The sequence below is a fragment of the Culex quinquefasciatus genome, chromosome 1 (assembly GCF_015732765.1).
Source record: "Culex quinquefasciatus strain JHB chromosome 1, VPISU_Cqui_1.0_pri_paternal, whole genome shotgun sequence".
NCBI lineage: Eukaryota > Metazoa > Arthropoda > Insecta > Diptera > Culicidae > Culex > Culex quinquefasciatus.
Genome location: NC_051861.1, coordinates 114,356,593 through 114,377,081, shown reverse-complemented (window position 1 = coordinate 114,377,081; position 20,489 = coordinate 114,356,593). Strand labels below are relative to the sequence as shown.

At 36.2% G+C, this 20,489-nt stretch overlaps 2 protein-coding genes across 3 annotated transcripts in view; one reads left to right on the top strand and one right to left on the bottom strand.

Moving 5' to 3' along the window:
• Positions 1-17,857, top strand: part of LOC6051040 — a 64,110-nt gene extending 46,253 nt beyond the window's left edge. For both annotated transcript variants that reach the window (XM_038252451.1, XM_038252460.1), the window contains exons 4-6: positions 2,750-3,767; positions 6,930-8,369; positions 17,243-17,857. In XM_038252451.1, the coding sequence (XP_038108379.1) occupies positions 2,750-3,767; positions 6,930-8,369; positions 17,243-17,407 (2,623 nt within the window). In that variant the 3' untranslated portion in view covers positions 17,408-17,857. The remainder of the gene's footprint in view (positions 1-2,749; positions 3,768-6,929; positions 8,370-17,242) is intronic.
• On the bottom strand, positions 17,444-18,560 carry LOC6051042. The gene is made up of 2 exons (XM_001867500.2): positions 18,307-18,560; positions 17,444-18,246 (listed from the first exon to the last, which is right to left on the bottom strand). Exons 1-2 carry the CDS (start codon positions 18,399-18,401, stop codon positions 17,937-17,939), a joined length of 405 nt encoding a protein of 134 aa, XP_001867535.2. The 5' UTR covers positions 18,402-18,560; the 3' UTR covers positions 17,444-17,936.
• Positions 18,561-20,489: the final 1,929 nt, after the last annotated feature.

The following is a 20,489-nucleotide window of genomic DNA, read 5'->3' as shown; positions in this document are numbered from 1 at the left end:
ACAACTTTGTAGAACATTGTTACACGCTAAAAAATAACCCTGCAAATTTAGAAAAAAACACGAAATTGTAAAATGAAAAATTTGTTCTAAATGAAAAAATGACCCTTCTGGGTCAATGTAGATTCGAAAAGTACATTAAATTTCCCTTAAAATGACATGTTCCAAAAAATTTTACAGTCGAGTAACGGAAAATGGGAGAATTTTTAAAACTTTTTTAGTGTTTTTTTTCGATGAAAAATACGTTTTTTCGGAATTCTGAGTACGCCATCAAATCGGGCGTCTAATTTTACATAAAAGTCCCTTTGACACCAAATTTTCATCTCATCACCATGTCAGACTGCAAATTATTGAAAAACACCTCTTTTTTCGCATGTTCAAAAATGGAAGGGGTCGTACCGCCCCTCCGTCACGAGATATCAAAAAGGGACCTCGGAATCGTGAACAGGGACAAAAGTTACCCCTTAGGACAAATTTTCGCGCAAATCGAAGAGGGGTCGGGGCAACTTTTCCCGATTTCGTGTGAGTTGGTAGAGAATTACCCAATAAAGAATTTATGAATTTAAAAATTCCAAAAAACTAAATTGCAAGAATTCAAAAAATCAATAAATAAACAATTTAATAATTCAAATATTTGCTAATAATAAAAAAAATAGAAATAATTGATTTTTCGGATTTTTTTTTCCATAAAATAAAAAAAATGTGGCGTCTTAATTTCATAACGTCAAAACTACAAAATACATAATTTCAACACTTTTAAATTGTCACTATTAAAAAAAAACAAGAATACAAAAAACTAATTTCATAATTTAACGATCCACTACACGCAAACATTGTTAACTTCGATTTTTTAACGGAAATTGTTATAACTCTGAATAGCTATTTGCGCAAGTTTTTTTTGTGCTTTTTGAAGGAACTATTATAATTAGATCAGTTGTCTTGTTAACTTAGTAAAAAAATTCTACAGGACCTTATGCAAAAAGTGGGACTCGCGTGTAGTGGATCCTTTTGAAAATTCCATAAATCCAAATCACAAGAACTAAAAAAATCAATAAATTAAAAATTTCAGAATTCAAATGTTTTTTTTATAATCACAAAAAACCTTAAAAATATATTTTAAAAATTATTTAATGCGAAAATTACAAATTTCTTAAATCAAAGGATTGAAGTGCTCACTAAAATTTCACTCCGGATAATCGAACAAAATATTTAAATTTTTATCATAATTAGATTTGTAATGTTTCATTTTATAACATAAATATTTCCAAAATACACAATTTCAAAACTTTCGAATTTGCACAATAAAAAAAAAGAATTAAAAAAACAAAAATAAACAATAATAATTTGAAAAATAATTCAGGAATTCAAAATATCTATAAATTAAAAGTTTAAGAATTAAAATATAAAAAATACCAGGAAATTCAAGAATTCAATAATTTCTCAATTCAAATGATTGATGTACTCGCCAAAATGTCACTCCGGATAATCGAATAAAGATATTTTAATTTTTAATATAATTTTATCACAATTAAAAAAATAAAACAAAAAAAAAGAATTGATAATTTAAAAATTGCAACAATCATAATTATAGTAATTCAAAAAAAAATTAAAAGTTCAAGAATTAAAATAACAAAAATAAATATCATAAATTTCAAACATTTCTCAAATCAAATGATTAAATTCCTCGCCAAAATGTCACTCCGGATGATCGAATAAGAAAAGATATTGAAATTTTTATCATAATTTGATTTTTTCCTCAAAAACTCAATAAAAATGTAACGTTTACATTTATAACTTAATAAATCCGAAATACCCAATTTGAAAATTCAAAGGAGCTAAAATTCAAAAGAATATAATATTTAAAAAAATTAAAAATTCTAATCATACAAATTTCTCAAATTAGAGGATTGAAGTCCTCGCCAAACTTTATATGATAATTTGATTTTTCGGAACAATTTTAAAAAGTTAGGGGAAGGTGGGGGCAAAATTCAAAACGTCCAACATTTCACAACTAAGAAAAAAATAAACACAAAACCAAAATTTAAATATATCAAAACTCTTAATTTTAAGAATTAAAAAAATAAAATAATTGAATTCAATTTTTCTTATTTAAAAATTTTATTTTCGAAATTTTTAAAAAAATCTAGTTTCTCAAAAGTTCTCGCCAAAATATCAACCAGGAAAACCGAACTGAGATATTTTTCTGTTTTGTCATGATTGTAATTATTTTTTCATTATAATTGTTTTTTATGCCACAGGATGCAACAAAAACTATTATTTTTTTGTGGGCATTCTGGGACTTGTTGGCTACTAATGGGATTAATTCCAACATTCGTCGCGTTTTATTTTTATCGTCGCATATATTTGAAGGCCAATGAAACTAATGAAAAATTAGTTTTAAAGCTTTTAATTTAAAAAAAAATAAATAAAAATTTTAGATTTTTTTTATTTAACTTTTTTTTACATTTTGATTAAATCCGTATAATTTTAACTTATTAAATTTCAATATGATTTTTTTTCTTAAATTGTTAATCTTAGAGATTTTATAATTTTGACAATTTTAAAATTATAGAATTTTATAAGTTTTAAAGAGGAGATAAATTATTTTTGGTAGTTTTTTAAAAATCTTTTCAATGAGTAACAATTTGCCTTTGAACATCTGACAAATATGGAGATGTAGATAAATCTTCTGTAGAACTACTTAGCTACGTAGACGTACATAAAGCAATGTCTTTTCTCTCTCCTCCTCCAGAAAATCCATGCGCCGCATCAAAATGATGCGCGACTCCATCTTCAAGCGGCGAACCCGCGTCGACGAGGTCGTCGTCAAGGGTCCCTCCTCGCGTGAAATGTCCCGCCTCCTCAACGCCTCCGCCTCGTCCAGCTCCGCCAACGGCAACTCGTCCTCCTCCAACGGCGGAGGCGGTGCCTTCTCCGCCAACGGAGGATCCATCTCCGCGGAGGACGAAGAGGCCGCCACCCGGGCCTGGATGGAGAACCTGGAACACTTTGACCAGGGCCCGATGTGTTCGTACTGCGGCAAGACGTTCGACCGGAAGGCGGTTCTGGCGACGCACATGCAGACCTGCGCGCAGAAGATCCGCCAGACGGAGAACGGGGCGGGCTCGGTTGGTCCGCCGTCGTCTGGGAGGAGGAGTCGGGTGAGGGATGAGCAGTTGCCCCCGCCGCCGCCACCGCCTCCGGCGGTCAAGATCAAGCAGGAGGTTGTGGATTCGGTGGGCAGTGACGATTCCAACTCGTACGACGTTCCGTTGGCCACGCTGCAGGCTCGGATTAGTGGGGAAGGATCGGTTGTAACGGTGAAGCCGGAAGAGTTGGGTGGGGAGGAATCGCGAAGTCGGCGGAAGCGTCAAAAGCCGACGATTATGTTGAGGAACGCGAATGACGACATCAGCTGGGAAGATCCGGAAGATGGACAGGAGCCGGTTGCGGTGGTACAAATCAAGCAGGAACCGGTGGAGGTCGTCGCCGAGGAGGAGGAGGATGCGTCGCCGGCAGCGAAGGTCGTCAAGCGGGGTCCTCGAAACAGGAAGAAGAAGCCGGACGAACCGGAAGTGGGCGATAAGGAGTTGGCGGAGCGGATCGAAGCGGACGGAGAGATTGTGTGTCGGTGTGCGAAGAAGTACAACGATCCGGAGCGGTACAAGCATCACCTGAGGGTGTTTCACAGTAGACAGAGGCGGTTCTGGTGTGCCATTTGTGACTTTAAGGGGTACCGGAAGGTGGACACGATTAATCATTTGATGCAGGTGAGTGGGATGATTATTTTTCTTGTTTGAATCTGTGGAATTTAAGAATTTTATTTTTTTTCTTCGCATTCTCAATAAAAGTTCAATAAAATTTCCAATAAAAGTGTAAAAAAATTACAAAATCAAAGCTTTATGTCATATACCAAAAATATGTATGAGGCCGAATTTGTTTTAATTATTTTCCTTGAAAAAAACCTGTGGCGGAGTCTGAGGACTCACTCTTTGCGTCATTAGTCGTGACATCGTATTGACAGTTTGATGTCCGGTGTAAATAAAGAGTCAGTCTAATTTTAACCTGTACGTAATCGGTCGTCTTATTTCAATGCGCCCTCATTGCGATTTACAAGCCTAATTGATTTTTAAGCTTCTCAAATTTAATTTAATTTTTCGAAAAATTCCTTCAGCTGTGTTTGAAACTTGCATTGCAAAATGCAATATCTATGTCAAAAATTAAATTATTTCGCTCTACAGCATTGCCTTGTCGTTCTCGATTGCGAGATTCCTACTCGAAACTATGTGTCCGAAGGTTTGGTTGTTGAGGCAACTGCAAACTTCTTTTTACACCTTACACCTCTGAAGTCCTCGGAAAAATTACTTTGGAAAATCGAATTCTAGATTTTTATTCTTTCTTATTTTGGGTCGATGAGCTCAAATATGACCACAAAAAAAAAATGAGCTGAAAATTCAAAATTCAAGATGGCGACAACTTGAAGTTGGAAGTTAGACTCAAATTTCGCTGTACTAAGAAGAAAAAAAAAAGAAAAAAAATAAGAAGATTTTCAAACCTTTTTATAATCGAAACTTTTGATAACCTAGATAATATTGTAAAAGCCAAATGTCTGATAATTCATTAGTTAACTCGAAATTTGTCCATTTCATTATCATGAAATTTGTGTATTTGCTAAAAATTAAGTTGTTTTATGAAATTTGTTAACTTTTTCACATTAAACAACAATTTTCCTGAAATCTTCCCAAAATTTACAGTCGACATCTATTATGAAAATTTGCTGAAAAATGACAAATTCAGAAAAAAAAGGTTTCGAAAATTGAGAAATTCAAAATCTAAAAAAATTAGAAATTTGAAAAAGAATATAAAAAAATAAAAAAAAGACCAAGAATTAAAAATTCAGATATTTAAAGCTTTGAAAGTTAAACATTTTAAAATTTATCAATTTTTATATTCAGAAATTTACAATCCAAGAACATGAATAATTTTGTTTCAAATTATAAATTCAATAAATTAAATTTCAAAAACTCCTGCATTTAAAAATTCCAAAAAGTAAAGCAATTACCTAACCCTCTACTGCCCAATTTTTTTTTCTAAAATATTTATTTTTCCCGTGTTCAGGTGGTCATTTTGAGCAACTTTTGTTCTACGAAAAACTTTACTTCTCTTGTTTTATGTTTTTCTTGTTTTATTTTTAGTATCTTAATTTGCATTTATCTTGTTTAGTTTATGTTTGTTTTTGGTAGTATTTGGCCTTTTCTACCACTTAATATAATTACATTTTGACTATCTATTTTTTTTTGACGTTTTTACAGTCACTTTTTCATTTTTTGCATGTTTTTCACATTTTCTACTATAGAATGGCACCATCATCATTTAAATTGCAAAAAATGCATAGAGGCATAGTCTGGGACACTACAAAAATTACTGCATACTTCATTTTACAGAAATTTTCGGAAATGTTAGTAAAAAACACAGCCAAAGTTGACCCCTAAAACAAGTAAAATTTCTAACCCTGAAATTTTCTAAAGTTTTTAAAGTTCTTCTTTCTAATGCTTTTTCCCAGTCACAGCGTTCTAGCAGGACTCTAGCAGAGTTCTAACAGAGGTGGACATTCTAACAGCATTCTAGCAGAAACGTTCCATGGTTCTAGCAGGATTCTGACAGAACCAGCTCTGCTAGAATATTTCGTGACTGGGTTAAAGATCAAAAATCGGTTGGAAAATTGATTTTTGGCGATTTTTCAGATCGAAGCCCGTCTAAAGGCGGGGTCAGGTTGTAGAGGGTTAAAAAAATAGAAATTAGGAAATTCAAAAATTTAGGGATTTAAACAATATTGACACGAACTGTACGAACTGTACTCGATTATCCAAAGTACTCGTCAAAATTTCACTCTGGATAATCGAAATTTGGGTCTCTAACCAAAAATATGACTCAAAAAACGCTCCAATACCTGACGTTCTCAATACGTTCTGTAAATTAAAATGGTGGAAAAAATGAATAATAAAATGAATTTTGACATTTTAAAATTCTAGAAGTTCAGAATTTGAGAATTTGAGAATTTTAGGGGGTGTTCCGAAATTACTGGATTTTCAAATTTTAAAAATTCTAGAATTTTAGAATTTTTAATTTAGATTTTTTTTTGAATTTTTGTTTGTTTTGAATGCGCAACTTCTCTTGTACTAAGCTTGCTGGGATTCCTATCCAGTTAGCACAAGAAAGCACAGAGGCATCGCATTTTTAAAAATATCAAGATTTAATATAAAAACTACGTGTATTCTTTTTATACCCACTTGTCGAATTATAACATACATATTTTGGAGAGAAAAAAAGGGAAGAGTTCAACTGCCGTTTTACGCATAGATGTCCCATGTCATTTTTGGACGATTCTGACTTTTTATCATTTTTAAGTTTAGTATAATACTTTCAGAAAATTCAGTGACTGCCCACGCTCCATACAAAAAAAGTCAAGGTAGTTATGTCACAGACATAACCGGAATGGCGTAGGACTACGTAAAGTTTTGATTTTTGGACATAGAGTTTTAAATATCTTAATTTTGAAGAATAAAATGATTTACGGAATAAGAACGACAGAATTTACACACCCTTAAATTGATTCTGTCAAAACGGAATTCAATTCGAATCGTTTACGAATTCCATTTCAAACGCAATAACCGGTTCCGTTTCCGTACCGCGAAATCCCTGCGAAATATGTTAGCAAACACATGTCAAAGAAACTTTTAATAGAAAGAGATAGCAAATCTAATGCAAACAAATTCGTTGAGTTATTTTTGCAATATTTTACAAATCTAAAACTAACACACAATATATTCGATTTGAATAGTTGTGTGATATTTAACTGTTACTTGAAATATCAGAGCTGAGTTACCCAAAATTTTTCCTCATTTTGAACGCATATTTTTTCCTCCTTCCAGGAACACGGCTACAAGGGCGACGCCGAGGACATCGGTTCCCTCATCAACTTCCAACCGCCGGAGGAAAAGGGCAAGAAGAAGCCCGCCTCTCAACCTTCTCAACCCGCGTCCGCCGCCCCAGCTCCATCGCCACCCCCAGTCCAATCCATCATCAGCAGCGTGATTGAGGCCGTTTCCCGACGCAGCATCATCGGTGACAACACCTCGGCGACGGACATTTCCCTGCTGGAATCTACGGTCGAGAGCGTCACGCTGGACAGCAGTTCGGAGGGTCGTGAGAGTTCGCCGCGAAAGCGCGGTCGTCCACGGGGCTTCCGGGACTCGATCTGTTCGCTACCGCCTGCGGGTGAGGAGTGCGGCAAGAAGATTAAGGTTGAGGTGTTGGATGAGCCGCGGAGTCCGACCTCGAAGCGACCCATCCGGAATCGGGTCAAACCCGTCGATAAGGACTTTGTGTACGATTTGACGCACCTGCTGCACAAGGAGGAAGATCTGGACGACTTTCCGCTGCCGGAGCTGGTGCTGGAGAAGTCGGTGGTGCTGTTGCCACCGCCGCCGCCGCCACCTCCGGCTCCCGCGCCGACCTTCGGTCGGTCCCGCTCCGAATCTAGTCGCCTTTCAACGTCCTCTTCAGCCAACAGCTCCCCCGAGAAGCGAGAACCGACCACCCCGAGCAAGAAGGAATCGCTCCGATCGCACGCCCCCAAGCCAAAACCTTCCCTCGACCCGGCCCTCTACCGAGGGGCGGCCCTCGCCATGGCCAAGCGCCAGGTCGACGCCGGCCTCGCCACGTTCCACCGTCCTCCAAGCATTCCCCAGGAGCGCCCCTTCATCCCGTCCCGGATGTCCCCACCCAAACAACTCCATCCTACCCGACAAGTCTCCCCCGTCCCCCGCCGTGGAGTCCCCCAGCAGCAAACCCTACACGACTGGCCCGTCGTCAAGAAGGAACGCCGCATCGGCTCGATCGCCAAAAACGCCTCCGACATCCAGATCAAGCGCAAGTACTTGAAGCGGGCCGCGAACCTCAACGCACCCCTCCTCCTGCCTCAACTCATCCGCGAGCAGCGCAAAGCAATCCCCCGACGGAACAGCGTGGTCCCGCTTACCCAGCGACTCTCCGCCACCGTTGAAATCCTCAACAAACTGAACGCTTCCCGGTCTTCAGGTGAAGTGATTCAGGATCTGCCGCCGATGGCGCAGTATCCCACGGCTGCTGAGTTTAAGCGGTACATTGAGGCGAACCTGAAGGATCATCGGGCGACGATGGCGCAAGTTAACCTGAACGGGACGACCGTGGAGGATCTCAGTGGGGTGACGAAGAAGGAAACGGAAGAGACGGGGAAGGAGGTGGGGGCGACGACGACGACGACGACGAGTCCGCGGAAGCGAATTACCATGCTGCAGCGGATGGAGGAGAATCGGACGAAGCGGATGCAGGTGAGTTGAGTGGGAGGTGGGGAGCAAGGATGTTAACGATGTAATTATCGAGGCTCGATAACGATAGACGTTGTCGTTATCGTTATTTCGATAATTCTATCGGCGATAATTTTATCGCCGTAATGAACGATAGCTCATTTTAAAAGCTTTCTAAAATCGAACCTATTCAACAATTTCATGTTAAATTTTTAATGATTTTAATTAGAATGTTTTTTTTTGAATATCTAGCTAGTTTTAGAGTAAAATATGTACTCAAAAATGTTCACGAAATACCGTATCTTATACGGGTACAAACTATGCAAAATTAGGTTTGCTTTTTTTCTTTTTTTTTGTAATGTACTAAAATTTTCACAAAAAAAAACCGTATTTTGCGAATGTGCTAAATTTTTCATAATTTGCGAGTTTGTATCGAAACTGGAAATTATTGAATTTATTTTTGTTTTTTTTTTTTAAATTAATTTCTAGAATTGTTTGATTTTTTTGGTTTTTTCAGATTTTTTTAATGTTTGTTATTTTATAATTTTTTTTAAATTTAAAGTTTTTTTTTTGATTTTTGATTTTTTTTTGAATTTTTATTTTTTTTTTGAATTTTTAGAATTTTTGGAATTTTCAGAATTTCAAAAAAAAATAGAATTCGTAACATTTTTAGAATTTTTAAAATTTTTAGAATTTTGAGAATTATGATAATTTTGAGAATTATGATAATTTTGAGAATTTGGAAAATTTTGAGAATTTTGAGAATTTTGAGAATTTAAAGAATTTTGAGAATTTTAAGAATTTTGAAAATTTTGGAAAAAAAAAAATTGAGATTTTTTAGAATTTTTAGATTTTTATAATTTATAATTTTCAGAATTTTTAGAATCTTTAAAATTTTTAGAAGTTTTAGAATTTTTTGATTCTCTAAAATATTAAGAATTTTCAATTTTTAGAATTATCAGAATTTGTTTGAGAATTAGAATATTTAATTTTTTTAGAGTTTTTAGAATTTTTAGAATATTTCGAATTTTTAAAATTTTTAATGTTTTTAAGAATTTTTAGTTTTTTTATTTTTAAAATTTCTAGATTTTTTATATTTTTTTTGAATTTTCAGAATTTTAATAATTTTAAGAATTTTAAGAATTTTATAAATTTTTAGAATTTTAACAATTTTCAGAATTTTTAGACTTTTTTAATTTTTTTAATTTTTTTAATTTTTTAAACTTTTAAAATTTTTATAATTTTTTGAATTTTAAAAATTTTAATTTTTTTTAGAATTTTTAGATTTTTTAGAATTTTAGAATTCATAATTTTCTTAGAAATTTTAATTTTTTTAGAGTTTTTAGAATTTTTAGAATATTTAGAATTGTTAGAATTTTTAAAGTTTTTAGAATTTTTAGAATTTTTAGAATTTTTAGAATTTTTCGAATTTTTAGAATTTTTAGAATTTTTAGAATTTTTAAAATTTTTAGAATTTTTAAAATTTTTAGAATTTTTAGAATTTTTTTAAATTTAAAGTTTTTTTTTTGATTTTTGATTTTTTTTTTGAATTTTTATTTTTTTTTGAATTTTTAGAATTTTTGGAATTTTCAGAATTTCAAAAAAAATTAGAATTCGTAACATTTTTAGAATTTTTAAAATTTTTAGAATTTTGAGAATTATGATAATTTTGAGAATTTGGAAAATTTTGAGAATTTTGAGAATTTAAAGAATTTTGAGAATTTTAAGAATTTTGAAAATTTTGGAAAAAAAAATTTGAGATTTTTTAGAATTTTAAGATTTTTATAATTTATAATTTTCAGAATTTTTAGAATCTTTAAAATTTTTAGAAGTTTTAGAATTTTTTGATTCTCTAAAATTTTAAGAATTTTCAATTTTTAGAATTATCAGAATTTGTTTGAGAATTAGAATATTTAATTTTTTTAGAGTTTTTAGAATTTTTAGAATATTTCGAATTTTTAAAATTTTTAATGTTTTTAAGAATTTTTAGTTTTTTTTATTTTTAAAATTTCTAGATTTTTTATATTTTTTTTGAATTTTCAGAATTTTAATAATTTTAAGAATTTTATAAATTTTTAGAATTTTAACAATTTTCAGAATTTTTAGACTATTTTAATTTTTTTAATTTTTTTAATTTTTTAAACTTTTAAAATTTTTATAATTTTTTGAATTTTAAAAATTTTAAATTTTTTTAGAATTTTTAGATTTTTTAGAATTTTAGAATTCATAATTTTCTTAGAAATTTTAATTTTTTTAGAGTTTTTAGAATTTTTAGAATATTTAGAATTGTTAGAATTTTTAAAGTTTTTAGAATTTTTAGAATTTTTAGAATTTTTAGAATTTTTCGAATTTTTCGAATTTTTAGAATTTTTAGAATTTTTAAAATTTTTAGAATTTTTAGAATTTTTAAAATTTTCAGAATTTTTAAAATTTTTAGAATTTTTAGAATTTTTAGAATTTTTAGAATTTTTAGAATTTTTAGAATTTTTAGAATTTCTAGAATTTTTATAATCTTTAGAATTTTGAAAATTTTCAAAGCTTTTTAGAATTTTTGAATTTTTAGAATTTTTAGAAATTTTAGAAGTTTTAGAATTTTTAGAATTTTCAAAATTTTTAGAAGTTTTAGAATTTTTAGAATTTTTTAGAATTTTTAGAATTTTTAGAATTTTTAGAATTTTTAGAATCTTTAGAATTTTGAAAATTTTCAGAATTTTTTAGAATTTTTGAATTTTTAGAATTTTTAGAAATTTTAAAATTTGTATAATCTTTAGAATTTTACGAATTTTTTAAATATTCAGAATTTTTAAAGTTTTTTAAATCTTGAGATTTTTTTAAATTTTCAGAATTTTTTAAATTTTTAGATTTTTAGAATTTTTAGAATTTGCAAAATTTTTAGAATTTTTAAAATTTTTAGAATTTTCAGAATTTTTAGAATTTTTAGAATTTTAAGAATTTTTAGAATTTTTTAGAATTTTCAGAATTTTTAGAATTTTTAGAATTTTTAGAATTTTTAGAATTTTTAGAAGTTTTAGAATTTTTAAAAGTTTTAGAATTTTTAAAATTTTTAAAATTTTTAAAATTTTTAGAATTCTTTGAATTATAAGAGTTTTTATATTTTTTTAGAGTTTTTAGAATCTTGTGAATTATCAGAAGTTTTGTTTTTATTTTTTTTCTCTTTAGCTTATTGCACAATTACATTAGAATTTTGAAATTTTTTGAAGCAATTTTTTGACGAAGAACTTCGTCTTAGGGCTCTATACAGAGTAGCAATCCAAAATTTCGCGAAGCGAAATGAAACCGAAAAATGAAACGCCTTCCCCAAGCAGAGGGGAAAATCACAGAAGCAGCGCGGCCGACGGTTTTGATATAAATATAAACGCCACCCCCTCCACAGCATTAGTTTAGTCGGTGGTCTACCACCGAAGCGAGAGGAGCTCAGCTCTTCTCGCGAGCGCCAGCCTCTCTTCCCTACAAAACCACGGGAAATTTGAAGGCTGGCTTCAGTCGGTGGTCTACCACCGAAGCGAGAGGAGCTCAGCCCTCGCAAGCGCCACTAGGTGGCGTCTTCAGGAACTAGCCTTCCCGCTTCCCTACAAAACCATGGGAAATCGGAAGGCTGGCTTTAGTCGGTGGTCTACCACCGAAGCGAGAGGAGCTCAGCTCCTCTCGCAAGCGCCACCAAGCGCTTGACAGGTGTGGCCACCACCTGGAGGCCCCGGGGATGTTCCGATAAGGGGACATTTGCGGCACCATAAGAGTGGGGGCAATATGGGTATCAAACTTTAGGGATTTTGATACTGGACATGAAATTTGACATTTTGGCAGTAATGGCCGCAACCTAGAGTGGCCGGAGGCCCCGGGGATGTTCCGATAAGGGGACATTTGCGGAACCATAAAAGTTGGAGCAATATGGGTATCAAACTTAAGGGTTTTTGATACTGGACATGAAATTTGACATTTCGGCAGTAGTGGCCACCACCTGGAGTGGCCGGAGGCCCCGGGGATGTTCCGATAAGGGGACATTTGCGGAACCATAAAAGTTGGAGCAATATGGGTATCAAACTTAAGGGATTTTGATACTGGACATGGAATTTGACATTTTGGCAGTAGTGGCCACCACCTGGAGTGGCCGGAGGCCCCGGGAATGTTCCGATAAGGGAACATTTGGGGAACCATAAGAGTTGGGGCAATATGGGTATCAAACTTTAGGGTTTTTGATACTGGACATGAAATTTGACATTTTGGCAGTAGTGGCCACAATCCGGAATGACCGGATCCCTCGGGCGTGTTCCGATGGGGGGACATTTGCGGAACCATAAGAGTTGGGGCAATATGGGTATCAAACTTTAGGGTTTTTGATACTGGACATAAAATATGACATTTCGGCAGTAGTGGCCACCACCTGGAGTGGCCGGAGGCCCCGGGAATGTTCCGATAAGGGGACATTTGGGGAACCATAAGAGTTGGGGCAATATGGGTATCAAACTTCAGGGTGTTTGATACTGGACATGAAATTTGACATTTTGGCAATAGTGGCCACCACCTGGAGTGGCCGGAGGCCCCGGGAATGTTCCGATAAGGGGACATTTGGGGAACCATAAGAGTTGGGGCAATATGGGTATCAAACTTCAGGGTGTTTGATACTGGACATGAAATTTGACATTTCGGCAGTAGTGGCCACAATCCGGAATGACCGGATCCCTCGGGCGTGTTCCGATGGGGGGACATTTGCGGAACCATACGAGTTGCGGCAATATAAGTATCAAACTTCAGGGTTTTGATACTGGACATGAAATTTGAAATTGGCGGAACCATAAGAGTTGGGGCAATAAAGGTATCAAAATGTAGCTGCTCCTCTGTGATGTTGCTGCACGGTTACGCAAAACGGAAATGAAATTAAATCCAGCCTCGGAATAGAGTTATCTACGTGCGTATGTATTGCGTGTACGTACACGAAAAAGATTGAGGTTAAATTTTGTACAGTCCAGCAAAACAAATGGCGTGCTAGTGTGCGTGAGAGCGGGCTTAGATAACTCTATCAGAATCACCTCAAAATTTACGAGCGATTACATATGTGTGTGTGTGAGTGTAAGCGCGTGCAGTCCAAAAATCTCAGCCTGCTGCGCCCCACTTCAGCTCATAATTTTTGGATCGTCGTCGAGGCCACATCAGCTGCAGCAGAAGAGGGCGCAGAAGGCGAAAATTTCCCTTGGCAGCCCAACGGACAAACAACGAAGAACAACCGCTGCACCGCAGGAGAAGCAAACCACAGGCCAAGGTTCCGAAGGAGAGAGGAAACCGGCCAAGCCCGCGGCCCGTCCGCTGGTTGACGAAACGAATCTGGCCGCCATCACCCCGAAGGATCGGAACTTCGGAACGAATCGCCACTGCAGACCATCGGGAAAGAAGAAGAGCAGCTCCTCCACCATCGCAAGTGTAACGGACAAGAAGCAAAAGCCCCGCCGCAAGTAGCACTTAGGAACGTGGTGCTGATGCAGGTTGACCCAGACCAAAGCCATGGACATCTTCCTCAACGTTGACCGGAGAAGCGGCCCGAATGAAGCACTACACCTCGCGGAAGATTTGATGAACAAACGGCCCCTTTCAGGGCCACCAAATATCTCACGAAAGAGTTGTTCCTTCAAAATTTCCCTCTAAGAATGTTCCCTAAAAATTTAAAAAAAGATCGAATAAAAATCATATCACCACAGAGTTAGCATGAAACCACTGTTTCTGTGTGGTAGAATGTCATACGCGCTTGTGTGTGTGTGTGTGTGTGTGTGTGTGTGTGTGTGTGTGTGTGTGTGTGTGTGTGTGTGTGTGTGTGTGTGTGTGTGTGTGTGTGTGTGTGTGTGTGTGTGTGTGTGTGTGTGTGTGTGTGTGTGTGTGTGTGTGTGTGTGTGTGTGTGTGTGTGTGTGTGTGTGTGTGTGTGTGTGTGTGAGCACGGAGAGGGAAAATCGCCTGCTGCAAAAATGCACAAGTCAGAATAACTTTTCGAAAATTTGGAGCCGTCGCCGATTGCTGGCAACAGCCTTCAAAAAACACTGGCTCAGAAAAAGCCCCATCGAAACGACGTTGAACGCTTCAACTTTATCCTCAGCTCAAGCATCTCCGCCGTCAGGTATTCCCGGTTTGGTTGACTCGTCCGACCGGGAACTGTGGCCCAGCTCGAGACTACCGTGTCTGTTTCTCGCCTTCACCTTTCCTCATTTGCTGACGCGTCGTCCCATCCTCGTTGAAAGTCGAGAGTGAAATGATTGCGAAAATGACAAATCGACCTATATTTATAGATTTTGTTTTGGCATATCGCGCAACGATCAAATCTTGGTGGCGAATGCAGTAGGAAGGCAGAGAAAATGCAGTAGGAACGGCAAAATGAGGAAACAAATCTTGCGTGCTTGTGAAAAGAGGGGAAGTAATAGCGAAGTAGAAGTATAAAAATGCGTTCTACCCTTTCCACTCCACTTAGTTGCCACCGAGATGCTGAACAAGTCGGGTCGGCTCATAATATCTGAGCCGCAGACGGGTGAAGCAGCAGCAGCAGGGAGAGAGAGCCCCAAATTCTCTCTTCCGGAGAAGGATTTCTTCTGAAAAATTACCTTTATTTTCTAGAGAGAGAGAGAGAGAGAGAATCGGAGAGCAGCACCGAAGAGGGCAAATTGTGTGCGAATGCCGTAGAATGACACACCATACATACACACTCCCGTTTCATGGTACACGCTGATTGGGTTCGATGCGTCGAGTTTCCCTTCCACGGATGTTCGATTGATGTATCTAAATTCGTCACCTGAAAAGGCCATCAAAGACTGCGACCAACTACATATACACCCGGGGACGAGCAAAACCGCCAGTGGAGGCAACTTTTAGGCAGTGGAGTAAAATCGTTTAACCTAGTAGACTGTGTGAAAATTGTTGTAGCCCTGTTGTATGGGTTAGTACAACGAATCTACTACGAGCTCGTGTAATTAGTCACGGCCCGGATGCACAGCCGGGTCAGCCAGGAAGCTTCCCCCAATTCGTTCAAAGATTTTGTTTACGCCAGTGGTGGCCAAAACCTGGAGTGGCCGGTGCCCTCAAAGAAGGTTCCCCCGGGGCCCGGAGGGCCTTTTACAGAACCATATGAGTTTTGGCAATATGGGTATCAAAATTCATGGTTTTTGATACTGAACATGAAAATGGCCATTTCGGCAGTAGTGGCCACAACCTGTACTGGCTGGTGCCCTCGAAGCAGGTTCTCCCGGGGCCCGGGGGACATTTACAGAACCATACGAGTTGTGGCAATATGGGTATCAAAATTCATGGTTTTTGATAATGAACTAAAATTGACATTTCGACAGTAGTGGCCACAACCTGGAGTGGCCGGTGCCCTCAAAGCAGGTTCCTCTTGGGCCCAGGGTAACATTAACCGAAACATACGGGTTGTTGCAATATGGGTATCAAAATTCATTGTTTTGATATTGAACCTGCAAATGGCCATTTCGACAGTAGTGGCCACAACCTGGAGTTGCCGGTGCCCTCATGGAAAGTTCACCTTGGGGAACATTTAGGACAATTTTGCCGACAAATCTATGAAACAAAATACAATAATCTTATCCCAGATTTCACTAGCAATCCAAAACTCATTCAAAATGTTTGGTCCTATGTCTTTCGGTTATGTCTCTGACATACCATCTTGAACTTTTGGCAATATGAGTAATAAATCGCTGGGGGTAATAAATCGATATTTGCGAAATTATTGAAATTGAGAATAACTCTTTCGTAATCAATTTGAGCCCTAAAAAGGGCTTTTTAATGCTTGCTGTTGAAATTTACTTGGCTGTCGCCGATGGCTGGCAAGAGCCTTGCCAAAACATTTCCCCATCGCGAACAACATTGAACCCTTCCAGGTTCGGTCTGCCCCTTCGCCGCGATGCTTCTCCGCAAAGTACGCAAATGAAATAGATTTTCGTTTTGGGATTTCGTGGAACGAAGATATCTAGGTGGCGAATGCCGTAGGAAGGCAGAGAGAACGCCGTAGAATCGTCAAAACGAGAAAAAAGTCTTGTAATGTGTGGGAATAAATCGTTTAATGTGATTCAAATTTGTTGTGACGCAAAGAAAATCTTTAACACATGGTTCAGACTGGCTCTCTGTAATGAATTGGAGTCCTGATAATGGCTTTTTATTATTTCAAAATATTTCTAAAAATTGTTCAATGCCAAAAGTTTAATTGATGAAATGATTTCAAATCAACTGGCACGAAAATCTTGACATTACGATTAGCTGTGAAGCGTTTCAAAACTTTAGACGTTATCCAACGTCAAAATACCATAAGATCTTAGAGCAGAAATACCATAAGATCTTAGAGCAGAAATAAATAGATCTTAAGAAATAACCGTTTCGTGATTGATTTTGTGGCCAAGAAACGCAAATAATAAAACTATAAAAAAAATCATTAACTTTTGTGTCCGAAGTTCTTCGTCATGATGGTTATGCCTGTAGCATTACCACTGCACCTTTTTTTACCTCCCGATTTTTCGGACCGTTTTTGAAGAGGGAACAAAAACATACAAATATGTATACAACAAACTAATAAAAATGGACTCACAGTAAAATTAAACAAAAATTGTAGAGAATTTTGAAACAATAAAAACATATGAACGAAAATAATATTTTATTTTTTTTTAATAAAACAAAAATAAAACGTGGAGAAATCTCAGTTTGAAAAAAATATTTATTTATTTTAATTTTATTTTTGCATCTCAAAATTTTAAAACTCAATGTTTGATCAGTAAAATCTCCATGCGGTTTATGGATGGCCTGTTATCAAGGCTTTGAATAATCGACCCTGGAATGTGCAACACAAGTTCCATACCAAGCTTAATTTTTTTAAAATGTTTTTTTTTTTCATTTTCAGGAACAAAACGGCTCTCCGGCGCTCAAAACGCAACCTCCAACATCAGCAGCAGCAACTTCCACGTCGGCCACCTCTTCCACAGCCAATCCAACCAGCAGCAGCTCCAGTTCCACCAACGTGGCCGACATGCTGCACGCCAAACTGAAACGGTTCTCCTCGATGTAAAATGCGATGGGAGAGTCAACAGAGTGAACCAACAAATTTCCGAATGTTAGCCAACATTTTAGCTTTTATTTTGTGTTTTAGTTTCGTTTAGTCACAATCACAACACAAACAAACATTTCGTTAGTTTCGTAAGTCACCGCGACCACGTACTGTGAGTGCATGAGAGGTCAAGAATCGCATTTTTTTAGCGTTATGTTTCGTTTTTTTCTGTTTTGATTTCGTCACAAATTTTCCTTTTTTTAAGTTTTGCTAGTTTGAAGATGGTAGGAGCGGCCTAGTTTGTATTTCAGCGTTAAGTGTAGAATTAGTTACTTTCGTGATTGACCACAAGTTGTTCTTACTTAGCGAAAAACATAATCAAAGACCAGACAAAAAAATGATGAGAGTGTTTAGAGAAAACCAAGTGAAATCTAGTTTCATAGCCTGAATTAAACAAGAGAGAGAAAAAAATCATAAACTGTAAATAAACAAATCAATAAAGAAAAAAGAAAGACAATTTACAAACGTAAACCACGCGTGCGTTTCAAATTCAGTTATCCTTCTTGCTCCCGGCTGGAAGGGTATCCTCTTCGCCCTCTTCTTCGTCAACCTTTTCCTGCTCGACCGCATCCTCTTTTCCCTTTTCCTCTTCCGCCGTCGTTCCAGCGTCGCTGCTCTCTATTGCGTCATCGATGACATCCTCCGTCTCGTCGTCGGAATCTTTTGCCTTGGACGAGGGCTTCTTGCTCAGGCTGGCTGCTTTTTGCGGTGCCAGCGGCTTCTTCGGTTCCATCTTTTGGTACAAACTTCCGCCGGTCTTCTCCAGATAGCCCGGCAGCCAGAAGACGGCTTGGACTAGACTGGAAGTTGTCACGAAAATTTAAAAAAAATCTTCTTTTATAAAAAGTGAAAATACTCACCGAAACAGAACCCATCCGGAAAAGACCAGGCAAAGCATGGTGCCGGAGGTTTGCACCATTGCGGCGTAGTCCGGAATAACCTGTTGGTGCTTCATAATTCCACTTTCTACCACGTCCAAAACGCTTTAGAAGACCAATTGAAAATTAAAACGACGCCGCCGCCTATCAATCACCTGACTTGACTGCAAAAAGGAACACCACACACGTCAGATACCTCTTTGAAGAAAAGCGATTATACTGTGTGTGATTGCGGAAGAGTCAGTTTGGTCAGTAGTCCCTCTCTGTTGTGACCGGACCAGTCGTCAGGGTTACTTACAATGGAATAGAGAATAGATTGATTGTGGATAGTGCTTCTTCTTTTGTTGATGTTGTTCGATTTATTGAGGGATGAGATTAATTATTAAAATGTAGGTAGTAAGTAGGTAGACTGCAAATGCCAGTTCCTAAATTTATTTTATTTTTCTACTATGATTCCGATGCGTTGGAACCGTTGGAACATTGCACATTAAAAAAAACACCCTTGGATTGGATTTTCAACGTTAATTCAACGTTTAAATCAAAACGATATTGAGAACTATTACTTTTTGATACAAGTGCTGAAAAGCACCCATTTCAATTCTGAAAAGTATAGAACTTTCAAGCTCTTGTATGGCAAAGTATGATTTTTAGAAGAGAAAAGTTGGCCGTTTCGTCGTTCGAGAATGTAAATAAAAGTAGTTTCATGATGAATTTGCAAAAAGTTCTTTTCGATTCCAAAATTATTTTTTTATTTCAATTTAGATAGCATTTTTTTTAGTTTATCTTTTTTCCAATTAACTAAACACAAAATTGATTAGAAAATCCTCTCTTAATATACAGATTTTTCAATATTGCATTGGATGGAAAGCCCCTAAATTTTTCTCAAAATTCATGAAAACTAGAGAACCTAGAGCTTATTAGAGAACGGACAACTCAAATCAAAAGTACCAATCGAAGCACGAGAACTGTCAAACGGAGGTACCAATCGAGCAAAATCTAAGGGCTTTTCTGGAGTTTTTTTTGAAAAGGTCCAATAAACCAAATTTCCAGTTTTTGCTTTTTGGGTGTTTTTAAAACCGCCTTGAGTCAGGGGTATTAAAAAACACCCAAAAAGCAAAAAATGAAAATTTGGATTATTGGGCCTTTTCAATAAAAAACTCCAGTTTTGGTAATTTGATTTGGTTAATCGCGGTGGATTTTCTTGAAATAATTCGTACTGTCAAAAATCCACCAAAGCATCTACCGGTGGATACTTTTCTACCACAGATTTTTGTGCGATCAATGTGGTAGATGATTTGGTGGATTTTTGACAGTTCGAATTATTTCAAGAAAATCCACCGCGGTTAACCAAATCAAATTAACTAAAGCCCTCTAATCTTTTGCGGAGGTACCAATCCGTTTGACAGTTCTCGTGCTTCGATTGGTACTTTTGATTTGAGTTGTCCGTTCTCTAATAAGCTCTAGGTTCTCTAATGAAAACCTATCCGGTTTCATTTCATTTCAAAAGCAAAAAAACATGTTCGAATCAATCACATTGTAAAGAACAGTTTCTAGAACAATTAAGTCCTAAAATTAAGCTTAATGTGCTGATATTATTGTTCACAACGATAGAACTTATTTTTTCTGAGTACTATCACCCTATGTTCGACCCCAAAGTGTTTAAAATGGATTTTTAAATTAATATTAAAAATTTTTCTTCGGGAACGTTCTTTTATTACGTAACTCAAAATATATGAGCAGTTCTCTACGGAATCGGTCTTTTTTCTTTAATTTTAATTTTTGTATTTTTTAATCCGGCTGAAACTTTTTTGGTGCCTTCGGTATGTCCAAAGAAGCCATTTTGCATCATTAGTTTGTCCATATAATTTTCCATACAAATTTGGCAGCTGTCCATACAAAAATGATATGTGAAAATTCAAAAATCTGTATCTTTTGAAGGAATTTTTTGATCGATTTGGTGTCTTCGGCAAAGTTGTAGGTATGGATATGGACTACACTGAAAAAAAATGATACAAGGTAAAAAAATTTTTGGTGATTTTCAATTTAACTTTTTGTCACTAAAACTTGATTTGCAAAAAAACACTATTTTTATTTTTTTTATATATGTTTTAGAGAACATAAAATGCCAACTTTTCAGAAATTTCCAGAATGGGCAAAAAATCTTT